Genomic DNA, 16,156 nt, shown 5'->3' on the forward strand with positions numbered 1-16,156 from the left:
TGGCATGCAGAAGTTCCCAGGACAGGGGTCAAACCCAAACCACAGCATTGACCTGAACTAAAGTAGTGACAATGCTAGATCCTTATTTAACCCGCTGAGCCACAACAGAAATCCCAAAACACAGTTTTAAATCCAGATTAGGTCTGACATTTTGAACGAATTATTTAATCTTCTATTTTGCTTACTATAAATGAGAATATCTAAACTATCATGTTTTTAAAGACTACATAATACAATACATAACCCTAGCTTTAAAACCTTTCAATCAACATTTCCTTGACATTATTAGAAGTTACTGAAGACTCCTATGAGCTTTTTTAATGTGGATTCTTCTTTTCATATGAATTAGAAATTTAAAATGAGAATTGTAAAAAGATTTAATAATATTTTAGGAGTTCCCAGTATGGCTCAGCAGTAACAAACCCAACTAGTATCCATTAGGACACGGGTTTGATCTCTGGCCCCACTCACTGGATTGAGGATCCCGTGTTGCTGTGAGCTGTGCTATGGGTCATAGATGCAGCTTGGGTCCAGCATTGCTATGGCTGTGGCATAGGCCAGCAGCTGCAGTTCCAGTTCGACCCCTAGCCTGGGAACGTCTATATGCTGCGGGGAGAGCCCTAAAAAGACCAAAAAAAAAAAAATTAAAACATCAAGGCATATAACTTATAAACAGAGTATTTTTTAAATTGAAATACAACAATTATCCAAAATTTTAATAATGTAGTAAAAAGAATGGCACTGATTAACTGAAAAACATTTTTGCAAATTCTTTAATGTCTGGCTTAATAAAAGACAGCTGGATCCTCATCTATGCTTGTATCTGCTTTTGCTAGGACCTGTGCAAAACTCCAAATTACACTTGTGAGAAAATCAGAGGGCAGAAGGTAAATGATGTCTTGATATTACTATGAAAACTGTACTGGGGGTCCCCATCGTGGCACAGTGGTTAATGAATCCGATTAGGAACCATGAGGTTGTGGGTTTGATCCCTGGCCTTGCTCAGTGGGTTAAGGATCTGGTGTTGCCATGAGCTGTGGTGTAGGTCACAGACGCAGCTTGGATCCCTCGTTGCTGTGGCTCTGGCGTAGGCCATCGGCTACAGCTCTGATTAGAACCCTAGCCTGGCAACTTCCATATGCTGTGGGCGTGGCCATAGAAAAGGCAAAAAGACAAAAAACAAACAAAAAACAAACAAAAAAACTGTATTAACTTCAAGAACCTGCTGAAGGAAGCTTAGGGACCCCAAACAGCACTTCACAACAGCTGATGTACACAAAAACATTAAAAAATGAAACAGAACATGAGAAAACAATAGAGAAAAATTAATGAAATCTAAGTAGGTTTGTTGAAAAAGAGCAAAAAAATTTACATTTTGCTAGACCAAAAAAATAGGAGAAGATTCAAATTGCTAAAATCAGGAATGAACAAGGGAACATTACTGCCTACTTTACAGACAGAAAAAGATTAGGAAGACTATGAACCATTTTATCTTAACAGATTAAGGAATCTAGATGAAATTTCTACAAAGATACAAACCAGGGAAACTGACCTCACAAAACAGACTAAATACACAGTAACAAGTAAAGGGATTGAACTAGTAACCAAAACACTTTGACACAGGCACAAAAGGCCAAGACCAGAAGGCTTTACATAGAGGTCTACCAAATGTTTCTTTTGTCTTTCTGTTTGCAGCAGCACCTGCTGCATATGGAAGTTCCCGGGCTTGGGGTCCAATTGGAGCTGCAACTGCTGGCCTACACCACAGCCACAGCAGCACTGGATCCAAACCTCATCTTCGACCAATGCCACAGTGATTAGTCAGGCCAGGGATTGAATCCACATCCTCACAGAGACAACGTTGGGTCCTTAACCCACTGAGCCGCAACAGGAACTCCAAGTCTACCAAATATTAACAAAAACACCAATGAAAAAAAAATGAATACTAATGCTTCATCAACTCTTTCAAATAACAGAATCTCTTCTATTTCACTTTCCATTTCCCTCTGAGAAACCAGTATTATCCTGAGTGCAAAACCAGACAAAACTTTATCTCAAGAAGAAAACAGACCAAAATACCTTGTGAATAGAGACATAAAATCCTTAGCAAAATATTAGTAAATTAAATCTAGCAAAATATGAAAAGGATTATATATCATGCTTGGGATTTATCCCAGGACGTGGGAAAAATCACTCATTGTGATATGCCATTGTCAAGCAAAGGTCAATGGCCACATGATCATATCCACAGACACAGAAAAAACAGCTGCAAAATCCTATACCCTTTTATGATAAAAACACTCAACAAACTCAGAATAGAAGGAAACTTCCTCACAATGATAATGAACATCCTAAAAAAATCTCACAGCTGACATCACATGCAACGGTGAAAGACAAAAGCTTTTCCTTTAAGAACATAAGACAAGCAAGGCTGCTCTCCTACTTCTTTTCAACACCATTAGAAGACCTAGCCAAGAAAAACAGGCAAGAAAAAGAAAGGCATTCAGATTGGAAAAAACAAAACTCTATTCACAAACAACATGATCTGATATGCAGAAAATCTGAAGGAATCACATACACACAAAAATTTTTAAAGCTAGTAGCAAATTTATCAACGTCACAAGATACAAGCTCAATCATCAAAAATCAGTTGTAGGAATTCCCACTGTGGCATAGTGGGTTAAGAATCCGACTGAAGGAGTTCCCGTTGTGGCTCAGTGGTTAACAAATCCGACTAGGAACCATGAGGTTGCGGTTCGATCCCTGGCCTTGCTCACCGGGTTAAGGATCCGGCATTGCTGGGAGCTGTGGTGTAGGTTGCAGATGTGGCTCAGATCCCGAGTTGCTGTGGCTGTGGCATAGGCTGGTGGCTACAGCTCCGACTGGACCCCTAGCCTGGGAACCTCCATATGCCGCAGGAGCAGCCCAGGAAATAGCAGAAAGACTGAAAAAAAATAAAAATAAAAAAAAAGAATCCGACTGTAGTGGCTTGGGTCACTGTGGAGGTGCAGGTTTGATTCTCAGCCCAGCACAGTGAGTTAAAGAATACAGCTTTGCCATAGCTGTGGCTTGGATTCAATACCTGGCCTGGAAACTTCCACATGCGGAAGGTGTGTGTGTGTGTGGGGGGGAAATCAGTTGTAAAAACTAGCAATGATCAATTCAAAAATAAAATTAGGAAAGCAATTTCAGGAGTTCCCGTTGTGGCTCAGTCGGTTAAGAATCTGACTAGTGGAGTGCCCACCATGGCTCAGTGGTTAATGAACCCGACTAGTATCCAATGAGGACTCAGGTTTGATCCCTGGCCTTGCTCAGTGGGTTAAGTAAGGATCCAGCGTTGCCATGAGCTGTGGTGTAGGTCAAAGACGCAGCTTGGATCCCATGCTGCTGTGGCTATGACGTGTTGTAGGCCAGCAAATAGCTCCCACTGGACCCCTAGTCTGGTAATCTCCACATGCCGCAAGTGCAGCCCTAAAGAGACCAAAGACAAAAAAACACACACAAATCTGACTAGTATCCATGAAGATGCAGGTTCGATCCCTGGCCTCACTCAGTGGGTTAAGGATCCAACGTTGCCTCACTCAGTGGGTTAAGGATCCAACGTTGCCACGAGCTGTGGCCCATGTTGCAGACGAGGCTCTGATTCAATCCATAGCCCGGGAACTTCTGCATACTGCAGGTGTGGCCTTAAAAAGAAGAAAAAAAGCAATGTCAGGAGTTCTTTTGTGGTGCAGTATGCTAAGCATCCAGCCTTATAACTTGTAACAGCTCAGGTTGCTGCTGTGGCTTGAGTTAGATCCCTGGCCCAGGAACTTCCTCGTGCTGCGAGTGCAGCCAAACAAACAAACAAACAAACAAAAAAACAAAAAACAAAAAGAAAGCAAGCAAGAAATTTCAGAGAGTTCCTGCTGTGATGCAGTGGGTTTAGGATCTGGCATTTCCAGAACTGTGGGGTAGGTTGCAGAGAGGACTTGGATTTGATCCCTGGCCCAGGAACTTCCATGTGCCATGGGTATAACCAAAAAAAGCGGGGGGGGGGGGGGGGGGGGGGGGGGGGGGGGGGGGGGGGGAAGAAAGCAATTTCAGAAGTTCTCCTGTGGTGGGTTAAAGATGGTATTGCCACAGCTGTGGCACAAGGCACAACTGCAGGGTGGGTTTGAGCTGTGGCCCAGGAACTCCCACATGCCATGCAGCTAAAAAAGAAAAAGAAATTTCATCTATAATCACATCAAAAAGAATAAAATACTTAGGAATTAGTTTAAAGAGCAACAGTTATATGGTGAAAACTAAAAAACTTAAGGGAGACCTAAATATAGAAAGGCACCATTTGTTCATGGACTGGAAAACTTAACAATTTTAAGACGGCAATACTGCCCATACTGATTAACAGATCAATCCCTATCAAAATCCAAGCTGGCTGGCTTTTTTGCAGAAACTGTTAGCCGAACCTAAAATCTATATAGAAATACAGAGGACACAGAATAGCCAAAACCATCTTGAAAAGTAAGCACAAGGATGCAGAGCCCACACTCTCCAATCTCAAAATTACCATAAAGCAATAGGAATCAATGCAGGGTGGTATCAGCACAATGACAATAATGGAATAGAAATAAAGGACAGAAAGAAGCTCACGTGGTGACGGTCAACTGAGTCTTGACAAGAGTGCCAAGAGCATTCAGAGTTGAAGAATCAGCCCTTTAAACAAAGGTGCTCTGTCAACTTGATATTCACAAGTATACCACACACCATATACAAAAATTAACTCAAAACAAAGACCAGGAGTTCCCGCTGTGGTGCAGCTGAAACAAATCTGACTAGGAACCATGAGGTTGCGAGTTCGATCCCTGGCCTCGCTCAGTGGATTAAAGATCCAGCATTGCCTTGAGCTGTGGTGTAGGTGGCAGACACGGTTCGGATCCTGCGCTGCTGTGACACAGGATAGCAGCTGTAGCTCTGATTCGACCCCTAGCCTGGGAACCTCCATATGCTGTGGGTGCGGCCCTTAAAAGAAAAACAAACAAACAAACAAAAAAACAAAAAAAAAAGACCAAAAGAGCTAAAACTATACAACACTTAGAAGAAAATGGAGGAGTAAATCTTTATGACCTGATTAGGGAATGGTTTCTTAGCTATAATACCAAAAGCAAAAGCTAATAAAAGAGTGGACAGTTGGACTTCAAAATCAAAACATTTTATGTTTCAAAGAATACCATCAAGAAAGTGAAAAGGTAACTCACAGAATGAGCAAAAGATACATGCAAATCATATAATTTGATAAAGAACTTGGATGCAGAATATATAAAGAACTCTTTCACCTCCAGAATAAGGAGATAAACAATGGACATTTGGGTTATTTCCAGTTTTGGCTCCTATGAATTATGCACTGCTATGAATACTCTTGTACAAGTTTTATGTACAATATGGTTTCATTCCTTGTGGGTGCAAGGAGTGAACTGCTAGATCATGTGGTATCTCCATGTCAAACATTTTGAAGAACTGCCAGACTGAACACATGAAATCTGGTCCATTCACACAACGGCCTAGGTTCAGCCATAAAAAAGGAATAGAGAACTGATACATGTTATAACACAGATGAACCCTGAAAATGTGTGTTAGATGAAGGAAGCTATCCACAAAAGGTCATATATTGTAGGATTCCATTTAAGTGGAGTGTCCAGAATATGTGACCACAAAGACAGAGGTGGCGGGGGTGGGGGGGGGAACAGGGAGAATGAGGAGCAACTATTCATGCGCATGGGGTTTTTCAGCTAATGAAAATGTTCTGGAAGTTGATTACGGAATTTTATGAATACACTAAAAAACACTCAATTCACTACACTTTAAATTGGAGAATTTCATGATATGTGGATGATACCTCAAAAAAAAAAAAAAAAAAAAAAACCCCACCACTAAATGTACTTGTTAGCAAAGTGCCTGGCATGAAGTAACTATACACACTTTTGTATATGTAATTTATGCCAATATAAGTCATTTTAGTTTATCAAAAATGAGATTGGAAGAGGGGCTCTTTATAATTTGGAAACATCATTAAATCAGTATAGCGTGATGGCATTCAGAAGCATCTGTGCGACAGTAAATCTGTAACTTGTTGAGATTGGAGTTAATGTAAACATTCAACGTTTTTCCAGATTAAATTTCTTTACCTATTTTAGGAAATCTGTTTATAGGTATTGAGTTATTGCTCTGAATTTGAGCAATAGATGCTAATATCTAGCCATTTAAACATTATCATTTAGGCTACAATGGTCACCCATTATCCTCCTGGCATTTTACATGGGCCTCGGCACTTGTCTCACACTACGATTTTACGGACATATATTTGCCTTTCCCACTGCTCCTTAAGAAATGGAACCATGTCTTATTAGGGTCTCTACCTGCAATACCCAGCACAGATTAGGAGGTACCACACACACATTTAGAGAATAAACTAATAAATTTCAATATATAATTTACCCCCACACACATTTTTTTTCTCTTTATCTTTTAAAGCCACTTCAATAAACATTAAGTCTATGGACCTGTTCACAGCCCTCTGTGAAAGACAGGAAAGGTATTAGCATCATAAGGGACAATCAGGAGGGGACACCTGCTGACTCCTATGTCTTGGGTCATGCAGCTATTTTGGAAGAGGGTTGACATGAGAATTCAGGCTGCCTCTCATTTCTAATATAGTTTTTCCACTGCATTATGCTATGTCATAGTATAGATGAAAGAGGAACCCAGAAAAAGGAAAGTGACTTTCACAAGACCATACAGCTCCACAGAAGCAGAATGTGAGAGCAGCTCCAGGCCTACCCACTACCTAGCCCAGGTTTGTCTCTTCCCTCCTGAATCATATAGACATTCACCATCCCAGATTATTCTGGGTTCAAGAAGTCACTGAAAGAGAACAGGCATTACTTGTGTTAAGAATCCTGTGCTGGATTCCACAGGAGAAAGGACCCCAGAACCACTCCACCTGATACATACGACCCATTAAAAAATGGCTCATACTGTTGGTAAAGAGAAAATTTAATCTAAATTCTGAACCGTCTTTTTCAGTGGAAGCTTGAACCCATGGTTCCCTACTATGTGTTCAAAATGGACTCTGGGATGGTTTAATCAGAGCCAAGATGCCATATGGAAAAAGTAATAAGGAATGAAAACCAGAAACAACAGTGGGTACTATAGTATTATTGTTCATCTTTTCCCCTATTCTGTGATGACTTTTCTCCAAACACAAATTTAATCTCTATTGCACCTTCCCTAGTAACTGGTCCTTTCTGGTCAGCAAGCCAAGTTTGGAACAACTGACTTCAGTAAAGAGATAAAATATTTGCTGACATTCTCTTTGGAGTGCAGTGCATGACAAGTTAAATAAATGTAGCTTATTCTTTATTACCTACAGTGTAGTGCAAGGACATCAATTAAGGACATAAAATAGAAATAACTCCACTTTTAAGAGGAAAAAAAAGATGGTCCAATTCTTAAGGGTGAATTAGAAAAAATTTCCAAGGTTTGGGGCCCTACTTACAGCTGTCTAAAATCCAATAGTTATCACTCATCTGCGAGAGATAAAATCGGACTTACCTCTAGATCCAGCTGTTTCACCACTGTTGTCTATATTAATCACCTCTGAGCTTCCAGAAGGGTTAAGCGTCTTCCTCTGATAGGAAAAAGCTTAAAAATAATATATCTTAAAAAGGCTCAGTCAGTAGAAACTTGTTATACCTTTTAGTAACAGAAGCATGGTATATCACACATTTATTACATCATTATTCAAATGAATTTCAATTTCTTTGATGAAGAAAAAACATGCAGTATTAAAACAGGCAATATGGAGATAGAAAAAAACATTTAAATAAAAAGATATTAAATATCTGACAATACATCAACTCATTTCAATACCTGATGAATTTTTCAGTGAGGTGTCACGATTGCTCTCTATCCCTGAAATAGTAGGACCTAAAAGTAAGCAAAGGGGGAAAAAAGTCATGGTACCAAAATCCATACAAAAATATTTACAGAGGAATCAAAATCAAGATAATTAGGCCTGGAGTTCCCATTGTGGCTCACTGGGTTAAGGACCTGACATCATCTCCAGGAGGATGTGGGTTTGACCCCGGCCTCACTCAGTGGTTAAAGGATCCAGCATTGCCACAAGCTGCAGTGCAGGTTGCAGATGTGGCTCGGATCCACTGTTGCCATGGCTATGGCACAGACCTCAGCTACAGCTCTGATTCAACCCCAAGTCCAAGAACTTCCATATGCCACAGGTGTGGCCATAAAAGAAAAATAAAAACAAAAACAAAAGATAATTAGGTCTGAAGACAGATTTTAAATGCTGACAATTATTAATGTTCTCTTGGGTAGGCATGAAACTGGTTATTAGGCCTGATACAGCCAATAACCAAGGATGCAAAGTAATAGGTAATAGTGACAGTGGCCAACATTCTCAGTCCAAAGATATTAATATGTGAAATGCTTAAAAAGGCTTGCCTAAAAAGTCACTCGATAGTAAAACATACTGAAAGGGCCCCACGGGTCTTCACCTACCGTCCCCATATCTATTACTTCTAGACCAGCAGGGGTCAAGCTCTGTCTCACCGTGCTCACCATACTCACTATCAATCAGAAGCCCCAGGACGCTCTCTGATGTAGCTGTGGAAGAGAACTCCAGGCAATGCGCAAAACTGGACAGAGCCTTGCTGCGGACAGCCGGTGCCTTGTCCACACACCGGGCGAACATGATCTCTTGCACCAAGAACTTATGCTTCAGGAACTTCTGATGCTCTGGGGGCAGAGTGCCTTCCACCTCTCGTTCAGGCAGCTCCAGAAGGGCCAAAGCAACATCAAGGGTGAATACTCGGCGTGAGGTCTGGTAAAGCAAAACCACACGCATCTCCATCAGAGATGAAGAAACAAAGCATCCCCGTGTCTTCAGATCGGACTCTCACTAGAAGGTCACTAGAAGGTCAGGAGCCAAGATTGTGTGCAGATGTAGCGCCTACCTTGGGATTACGTGAACATCCATAAAACCAGGCAATGAAAGAAGCATATTCCGCACAAGGAAGCTTGTTGAGCAGCTGGACCAGGGACTGAGCTGCATAGGTCCGATACTCTGATTTATCAACTACCTGAAATACAGACACTAAGAAGCTGAGCAGCCAGTACCCCCAGCACAGGATGACTGAAACACACAGAGTAGCACAGGGTGGTGAGTGGCAGGGGCACCTGGCTCCACGATAGATGTTGAATGTGGACACGTTATAAAAACAACTGACAAATTCTATGTCTCAGACTCCTTTGAAAACTAGCCGCAGCAATACAAATTGAGCACCTAATTCCAAAGAGATTATGGACCCCCTGGTTCCAAAGAGTTCCAGTGAAGAATTAGCTGTCCAAACTATTATACAAATTTAAGAGAGAATCATAGAAATTTGAACACTGACTGAATATTGGGTGATCTTAAGGAATTATTGTGAATTTCTTAGTGTGTTAATATTTTGTGGTTACGTTTTTAATGAATTCTTACCCTTTATAGAGCGACACATTAAATATTTATGTCTGAAACGATATGATGAATTTTGCTTCACCAGTGTACAAATGTGCTGAGGGAGTCATACCTTATATAAAACCACAGAAAATGGTGTTCATCACTCTATTTCTTTATACATTTGAAATTTTCCAAAATACAAACTTGTTCTCCCCCATCAAAGAATAGTATCTACGGGGAACATCTAGTGAATATACTAAATAAAACTAGTATATTCCCAAGAACACACATAGACAGGTATTTATATACTCTTATGAAAGCAAACAGTACCTTGACACAGATGTGCTGGAGTAAGATACGAAGGACTGGGAATATACCTTCTTTTAGTTCATCCACAAGTGAACTTTAAAAAAAAGAAACACAGCCACTGGTTACAAATATATCTATAATTACAACAAAATAGCAATGTTCCTTGAATCTGTTCTCAAAAATAGAGAAACTTCTACACTTTAGAAATCCAAACTACAAAAAAGAATCTATCCCCCCGCCCCCCACATCGCCAGCAGTGTTTTAGTATATGAAGAATAGAGACAAAAGGTCACAGTAGAACCCCAGTCACCATGCCCCAGGAGGCCAGTCCGTCTGCTAGCTGTGCAAGGGGACAGCCAGTCTGGGAGGGGCAAGGTTGCAGTCCTCCCGCCATCTCTGGACTATTACACAGGTCATGTTAAGGCTGAAATATAACCCTTTGGGGTAAATGATAGATTGAGACACAGTACCACCTTGTGGAAGCTCAGTGAAATGCATTTCTAACAGTACGTCCAAACTTTGATCCCAAAGAAACTATTATAATGCCCAGGTTTGACCCATTTTTAATGTTAAGTTTACCTGTACCATCATAGAAACATTAATGCAATTTGTGACACTGTGAGCTCATGAGGAGCTAAAAGTCAACATTTCTACTTAAAACATTCTAGTTATTTTATGTTAAAAACAAAACAAAACATTGGCTCAAGGATCAGATGGCAGCCTGTACCTCGATTTCAGCATTCACACCTCACACCTCCAGTGACATCACGTACTGTGCCTCCTCCAGCCCCCCACACACTCTCACATGCACCTTACCATTCCTTCCCACCACCCCCACGTTGCTGCTGAATAGCCAGTAACAGAGGGGAGGAAAAGCCAATGACATTGCAAACGTGTCTTCCCTGATAAAGCTGAGACACGGGACCTTCTAGGTGGAGCTAAGTGATTCCTGAGGAAAGAATTTGTCTATCATTATCACTAAGGAAGTTAAAGAAGAAAAAAAAAGTAGCAAGAAACAAAAGGAAAGAGACTCAGGAGAGAGAAAGAGAAAAAGAAAAGGAGGGGCAGACTTGAAGTGGTCAACACTGAGGCCGCTCTCAGGACTCAGAGCTGATCTCTGGGGCTGGCGCATGAACTGCAGATTCCTCATCTGGCCAACAATACCCAAGGCTGCATGAAGCAGGTGAGCTGCCAAGTGCTTTATTTTGAACCCCAACCAGCCCAGACATCTGGTGTCAGAAATGTGGGTTAGGACAGGGCTCAGAGGACTGAGGGAGAGTGAGACAGAGAAAGGTCCCAGATATGCGCTTCACCTGATAAACTCGACTGCCAGGTTTCTACCATTGATGACTGTAGCAGTGATGGTGAGGGGTGCGTGATGGGAGCCTTCACCCACTTCCAACATTAATATCAAATAGAGCATTTGATGGAAGACACATCTGATGACCTAGAAGAGAAAAAGAAAATTCAATTTAAGACATGGAAGAGAATCCCAGGTCTCAGAGATGGTGACACAGACAGAACCATTTCAAGTGTCTCAAGCTCAATGAGGCTGACACAGGTTTTAGCTGAACTCCAAGGATGTGCTACCTGGACAATGACCAGGTACCAACGTGTGCGAGATGTAGACTGTGTGAGACGTCGCCTTCAGGTAACAATAGGGATTCCAGCCAGCATCTCTGCCTGCCCCTCAAACTCCAGTCCAGGAATTAGGTTCCACAGAGAATTAGTTGTAACTTATAAAGGGCAAAGAATGCTACGAATACTCCTTGGAGAAAGGGGGAAGATGAGGATTCTACACCTATATTTCACTTGAGGCTTACGAAATACCTTCTGATATACTATCCTGCATAATTTACCCAACTAGTTAACTCATCTATCCAGCAAACAAAACATTTACTGGAAACCAAACATGTGGCAGGCATTATTAGATCCGACCATGCTTACTCTGAAACCTCTCAAGTCTATGAAACAAGGCATTTCCATTTTATACACAATAGCATTATTATCTCCACTTTATACATAATAAAAGACTCCCAAGGTAAGCTGTTCTAAGTCAGTCATTAAAGGTCAGGCTACAACCAATATCTCCCAACACCAGGCCAACACTTTCACAATGAAAACACTATATCCTTAGAGACCTGGCAGCCTGAAAGGCCTCGTCTTCTAAAATGTTCAAAAGGGCACCGGAATTAAAAGCTTTACTGTGAATGCTATCACATTCGCATTTCAAACACAGAGAAGTGACAAGATATAATGAATAAAAATAGGGGATGTTTTCTAGACAGCAGGGATTGTGCTGAGGCAGTCTTCCCTGTAGGCCTCGTAACAAATCCACAAGGAAGGGAAGCCTCTTTGTCCAGATGAGAAAACTGAGGCCTCAGGTGGAAGAACTCTCACAAGGACACAGCCAGTGAGCCGTGGGGCCCAAGCCTGGACAGGGATGTACAGAGTCAAGTGCCCAGGATCATCTTCTCCACACGTCACTGCCCCTGGAAACCAGGAGTATCATAGCCACCAGAGGCCCAGGACCTTGGTCTGTCGCTGTTTTTTTTTGGGGGGGGGGGGCAACTCCTGCTTCATTACCAAGATCCAGGCTTAGTAACACGCCAGCACTTGACAAGCCCTAACTGCAGTGTCTAGAGCTATGGGGCCCTCTAAGCTCATAGGGCAAAGCCATACATGGATACTCACTGGGAGCCTGCTTGTAGGATTGGGCACTGAAACACAAACCCAAACAGAAGTATGGGCAGCCAGGAAACGTGAGAGCTCTGTGACTGTCTACTTGCCCCCTCAGAAAAGTTTGGTGATGCTGCTGTAAAAGCCATGCTCTGTTCAGGGGCTCATCTGCTCCTCCACCCTGTTCACACTGGAACCACTCCCTGCGCCTTCACCCAACGAGAACTTCCTGTGGCCACCATGCACTATGATACAGGTCTGGAATGAACCACAGGCAACAAGTAACAGTGATGCTTCCATTATATAAACGTCCTCAGGTCAGGAGAATGACCAGTAAGTTAACATGGTATCACATCAACTGCTTCCAGCATTCTCCATCATATGACTGCATGCTTTCAATTCAGCCAGTACCTTGTTGGGCCCTGCCTCCTTTACCTTATCTCCTTCTCCATGAAATGGGGAGCACATCAAGTACAATCCATGATAGGCCAGTTCTGGTATGTACTTCGCTTGGTTAGGGTTTCTAAAGAAAAAAGGCAGTAGTTAATGGATATGGTTTCACTTGGAATACTTCCTAACCCTATCTAACCCTATAAGCCATATTTAAATGAATAAGTTCTACCTGTGTGCCATGTACACTTCTGCTGGAACAAAACTTACTGGACCATATTTAAATGTTAGCATTAGAAGATTTAATGGCTCACCTGGCTTGTGTAACGTGAAATTCACGAGGAACTGGTTCAAGATTAGTTAATGCAACAAACACCTGGAAAACAGGTACCAAGAAAAGGCCTGGTTTTTCCCACTCTTCAAGTATCAGCCATGCCCTACACCCTTTGACCTTGCCCACGGTTCTTGGAATTCTCACCTACCTCTATACAATTCTGTACACATTGTGGCTTTTCTTTCAGGGAGAACCTGGGTAGAAGCCTTAAAAAGTTCTTCAAAAGGTCAAAGATGGCATTTCGAATTTGACAAAGGTCCCAAGCAGAAAAAAAAATACTCTCTTCATCCTCTTGTTCTTCAATAATTTCATCCATCTAGATTATGAAGAAATGTACAACTGACTGTGCAATACTGCCTATTACTCTGTCCCATGGTTTTCCATTTCCCCAAATCAAGGCCAGTGAAACTCCAGGTCCCTTACTGCTCTAGGTCTCCACTGTAACAATGGTCAGTCACTGGACTAGACAAAAGCCACAAGTTTCTAGTTCCATATTTTCCTGTCAGTGAAAATTCTTATGATTCTGACATCAGTAAACCTCTACTGCCCTTCTGTCACACAAGAATTTGGAATTAACACTATTCTATTATGTAGGATGTAAGTCCTCAGGATACTTCGACCACTGCCTCTAATGTTGGTAAGACAATGTGGCAAACACATCTGTTAGCCTGTGGTGAGACATACCTGGGAATGAGGCTGGGGGAGGTGATGGGGATGTTGGGGAGGTAGCAAGGGCTAAGAAATACATGAGGCAACCCAAAGTCCTACCAGATGTTAGGGCTTTGGATATCATGACCCCTGGAGCCTGAACATAATGTGAAGTTAATTCATAAATAAGTCAGCCACATGCTGGTACAGATATGCTTCACTACTCCTCTCCTTCTTACCTCCATAGACTCTTTCCTGAGCGGCCTTCCTCTCTTCTTATTCCCCCTTGGATTGGCCTGAGAGTTCTTCGGTTGTTCTTTCTTTCTTTTCTGGCTCAAGCTGGATTCCTGAGGCCAGCTCTTCTTTAGAATCTGAACACATTTGTCAAACATCACTGGGTGGAATACTTGATTGGCCACACTGCCTATTTATTTGTAAAGAATAAAGAGGAAGCAGGGGTAGATTTAATCACCTTGAAATAGGTCTCTTAACAACAATGAAAAATTAAAAAGCAAAAACAGGCTTTTCCTTAACTGTGAATAACAATGAACCTTTAGCAAAAGAGTTCTATTCAACTTGAGCCCTAAGCAGTGAGCAATAGGGCTCATCATAAATAATGAGATTTCCTTATCTGGCCATAAGGGAGTAACTTGTTTTATACTTTTCCTTCCTGCTGTAACTATACAACTGGATGAAAATTTGTAAAATAACCATTTTAAGACATAGCTCAAGAGAGCCTAGCTACATAATCCCTGAGAAAAGGCACTGGATTCCAGCAAGCTAAATTGACCCATTTGTGTTTGGAGGCAGTGTCCGGACAATAGCAGAACAGTGAACCCAAACACATTCTGATGGTCTTACTAAGCTGGAATACAGGGGTCATAGAGTCAGGGAAGTGGGGTAGCTGGAATTTTGAAGCAGAGCACTGGAAACGAGGAAGCCATGTGGAGAAAGCACTGCAAAAGTCTGCATGAGTCTGACCTTTAGCTATGACATTTGGGGTGAAATCCACGATGGCAGACAAAGAAAATTGTCAAGGACGTGGGAAATAGACTGTTTTCAGAATGCACACAACCCTGGCCAGCCAGAGTGACCTGGAACATTCACTAGAAACTCAAGAGAAATACACTAAACAGCAGGGCCAAACCAGTTCCAGAGTAAAGGCTTACCTCTGCTCCAACAAAGCTTTCAAACAAGCCTCCAAAGGACCAAGTTAATCTACCAACAGCTGCCTATCAAAACATACTTCAACAGTATTTAAAGAAAAAAACAAAGTTAAGACACGCAACAACCTCACATTCAAAATGTACAGCATCCAATAAAAATGTACTGGGCATCCAGAGAGAGGAAAACATGCCTCATGGTGAGAAGAGAATCGTCATTAGAAACAATCCAAGAAATTCCAGAGAGAATGGAGCAAGCAGGGAAGAACTTTATGGTAGACAGCTTAAACAAAGAGAAAAGAAAATGTTTAAAGAATCAAATGCAACTTGTTGATCTGAAAACAAAAACTTCACCAGATGAGCTCAATAGTGGATAAGATGCTACAGAAACAAAGGCACATAAACTTTAGGAAACAGCAGAAGCACAGAAACAAAATAATTAATAAAGGCTCAGGGACCTGTGGGAGAACATCGAGAAACCTAACATACAAGTAATTGGAATTCCCCTCCCCCCAAAAAAAGAGAAGAAAACATCTGAAGGAACAATAACTGTAAAATTTCCAAATTTGTTAAAAGCTATAAATTCATAGGCCTGAGAAGCTCAAGGAAACAAACCATGACAAACACAAAGGAAATCACACCTAAGGATAGATAATCTGATTAAATTAAATAGAGAAAATCTTCAAAGTAGTCAAACCAAAAGAAAAAAAAAACACACAAAATATACAGAGGAACAATGGTAAGTCATGCAGACTTCTCTCAGAAATGAGCTAAACCAGAAAAACAATGAAATAACACCCTAAACGCAATGAAAGAAAAAAAACTCCTAGAATTATATATTTAGCAAAAACATTCTTACAGGTGAAATAAAGATACTTTCATGGAATCAAAGTCCTAGAGCATAGATGGTCAACAGATGTGCAGCACAAGAAGAGTTGAAGAAAGTTCTTCAGGCCAAAAAAGAAAATTATATGAGATGAAATCTTTTAAACAGAGAAGATTTTTATTTTCTAAAAAAACATTTAAATGATAATTCCAAGAAAAAAATGTGAAGAACACATTGTGTACTTTATGACATGTAGAAATTAAATGTTTAACTGCAACAGCACAAAGAGAGGAGAAAGGAAAGCATGCTGT

The 16,156-nt window shown here is 41.2% G+C and overlaps 1 protein-coding gene across 3 annotated transcripts in view; it reads right to left on the reverse strand.

The window, feature by feature from the left end:
* Positions 1-16,156, reverse strand: part of NCAPD3 (non-SMC condensin II complex subunit D3) — a 73,749-nt gene that overhangs the window by 45,103 nt on the left and 12,490 nt on the right. The window contains exons 4-13 of one of the 3 annotated variants that reach the window (XM_047751851.1): positions 14,096-14,280; positions 13,357-13,524; positions 13,189-13,250; positions 12,920-13,007; positions 11,119-11,252; positions 9,827-9,899; positions 9,012-9,137; positions 8,626-8,878; positions 7,909-7,965; positions 7,591-7,680 (exon numbers count right to left, since the gene is read on the reverse strand). In XM_047751851.1, coding sequence (XP_047607807.1) covers positions 7,591-7,680; positions 7,909-7,965; positions 8,626-8,878; positions 9,012-9,137; positions 9,827-9,899; positions 11,119-11,252; positions 12,920-13,007; positions 13,189-13,250; positions 13,357-13,524; positions 14,096-14,280 — 1,236 coding nt within the window. Of the gene's footprint in view, positions 1-7,590; positions 7,681-7,908; positions 7,966-8,616; positions 8,879-9,011; positions 9,138-9,826; positions 9,900-11,118; positions 11,253-12,919; positions 13,008-13,188; positions 13,251-13,356; positions 13,525-14,095; positions 14,281-16,156 lie in introns of all 3 variants that reach the window. The other 2 variants (XM_047751850.1, XM_047751852.1) reach the window with 2 other exon arrangements.

This window comes from Phacochoerus africanus, chromosome 11 (genome assembly GCF_016906955.1).
Source record: "Phacochoerus africanus isolate WHEZ1 chromosome 11, ROS_Pafr_v1, whole genome shotgun sequence".
Classification (NCBI taxonomy): Eukaryota; Metazoa; Chordata; class Mammalia; order Artiodactyla; family Suidae; genus Phacochoerus; species Phacochoerus africanus.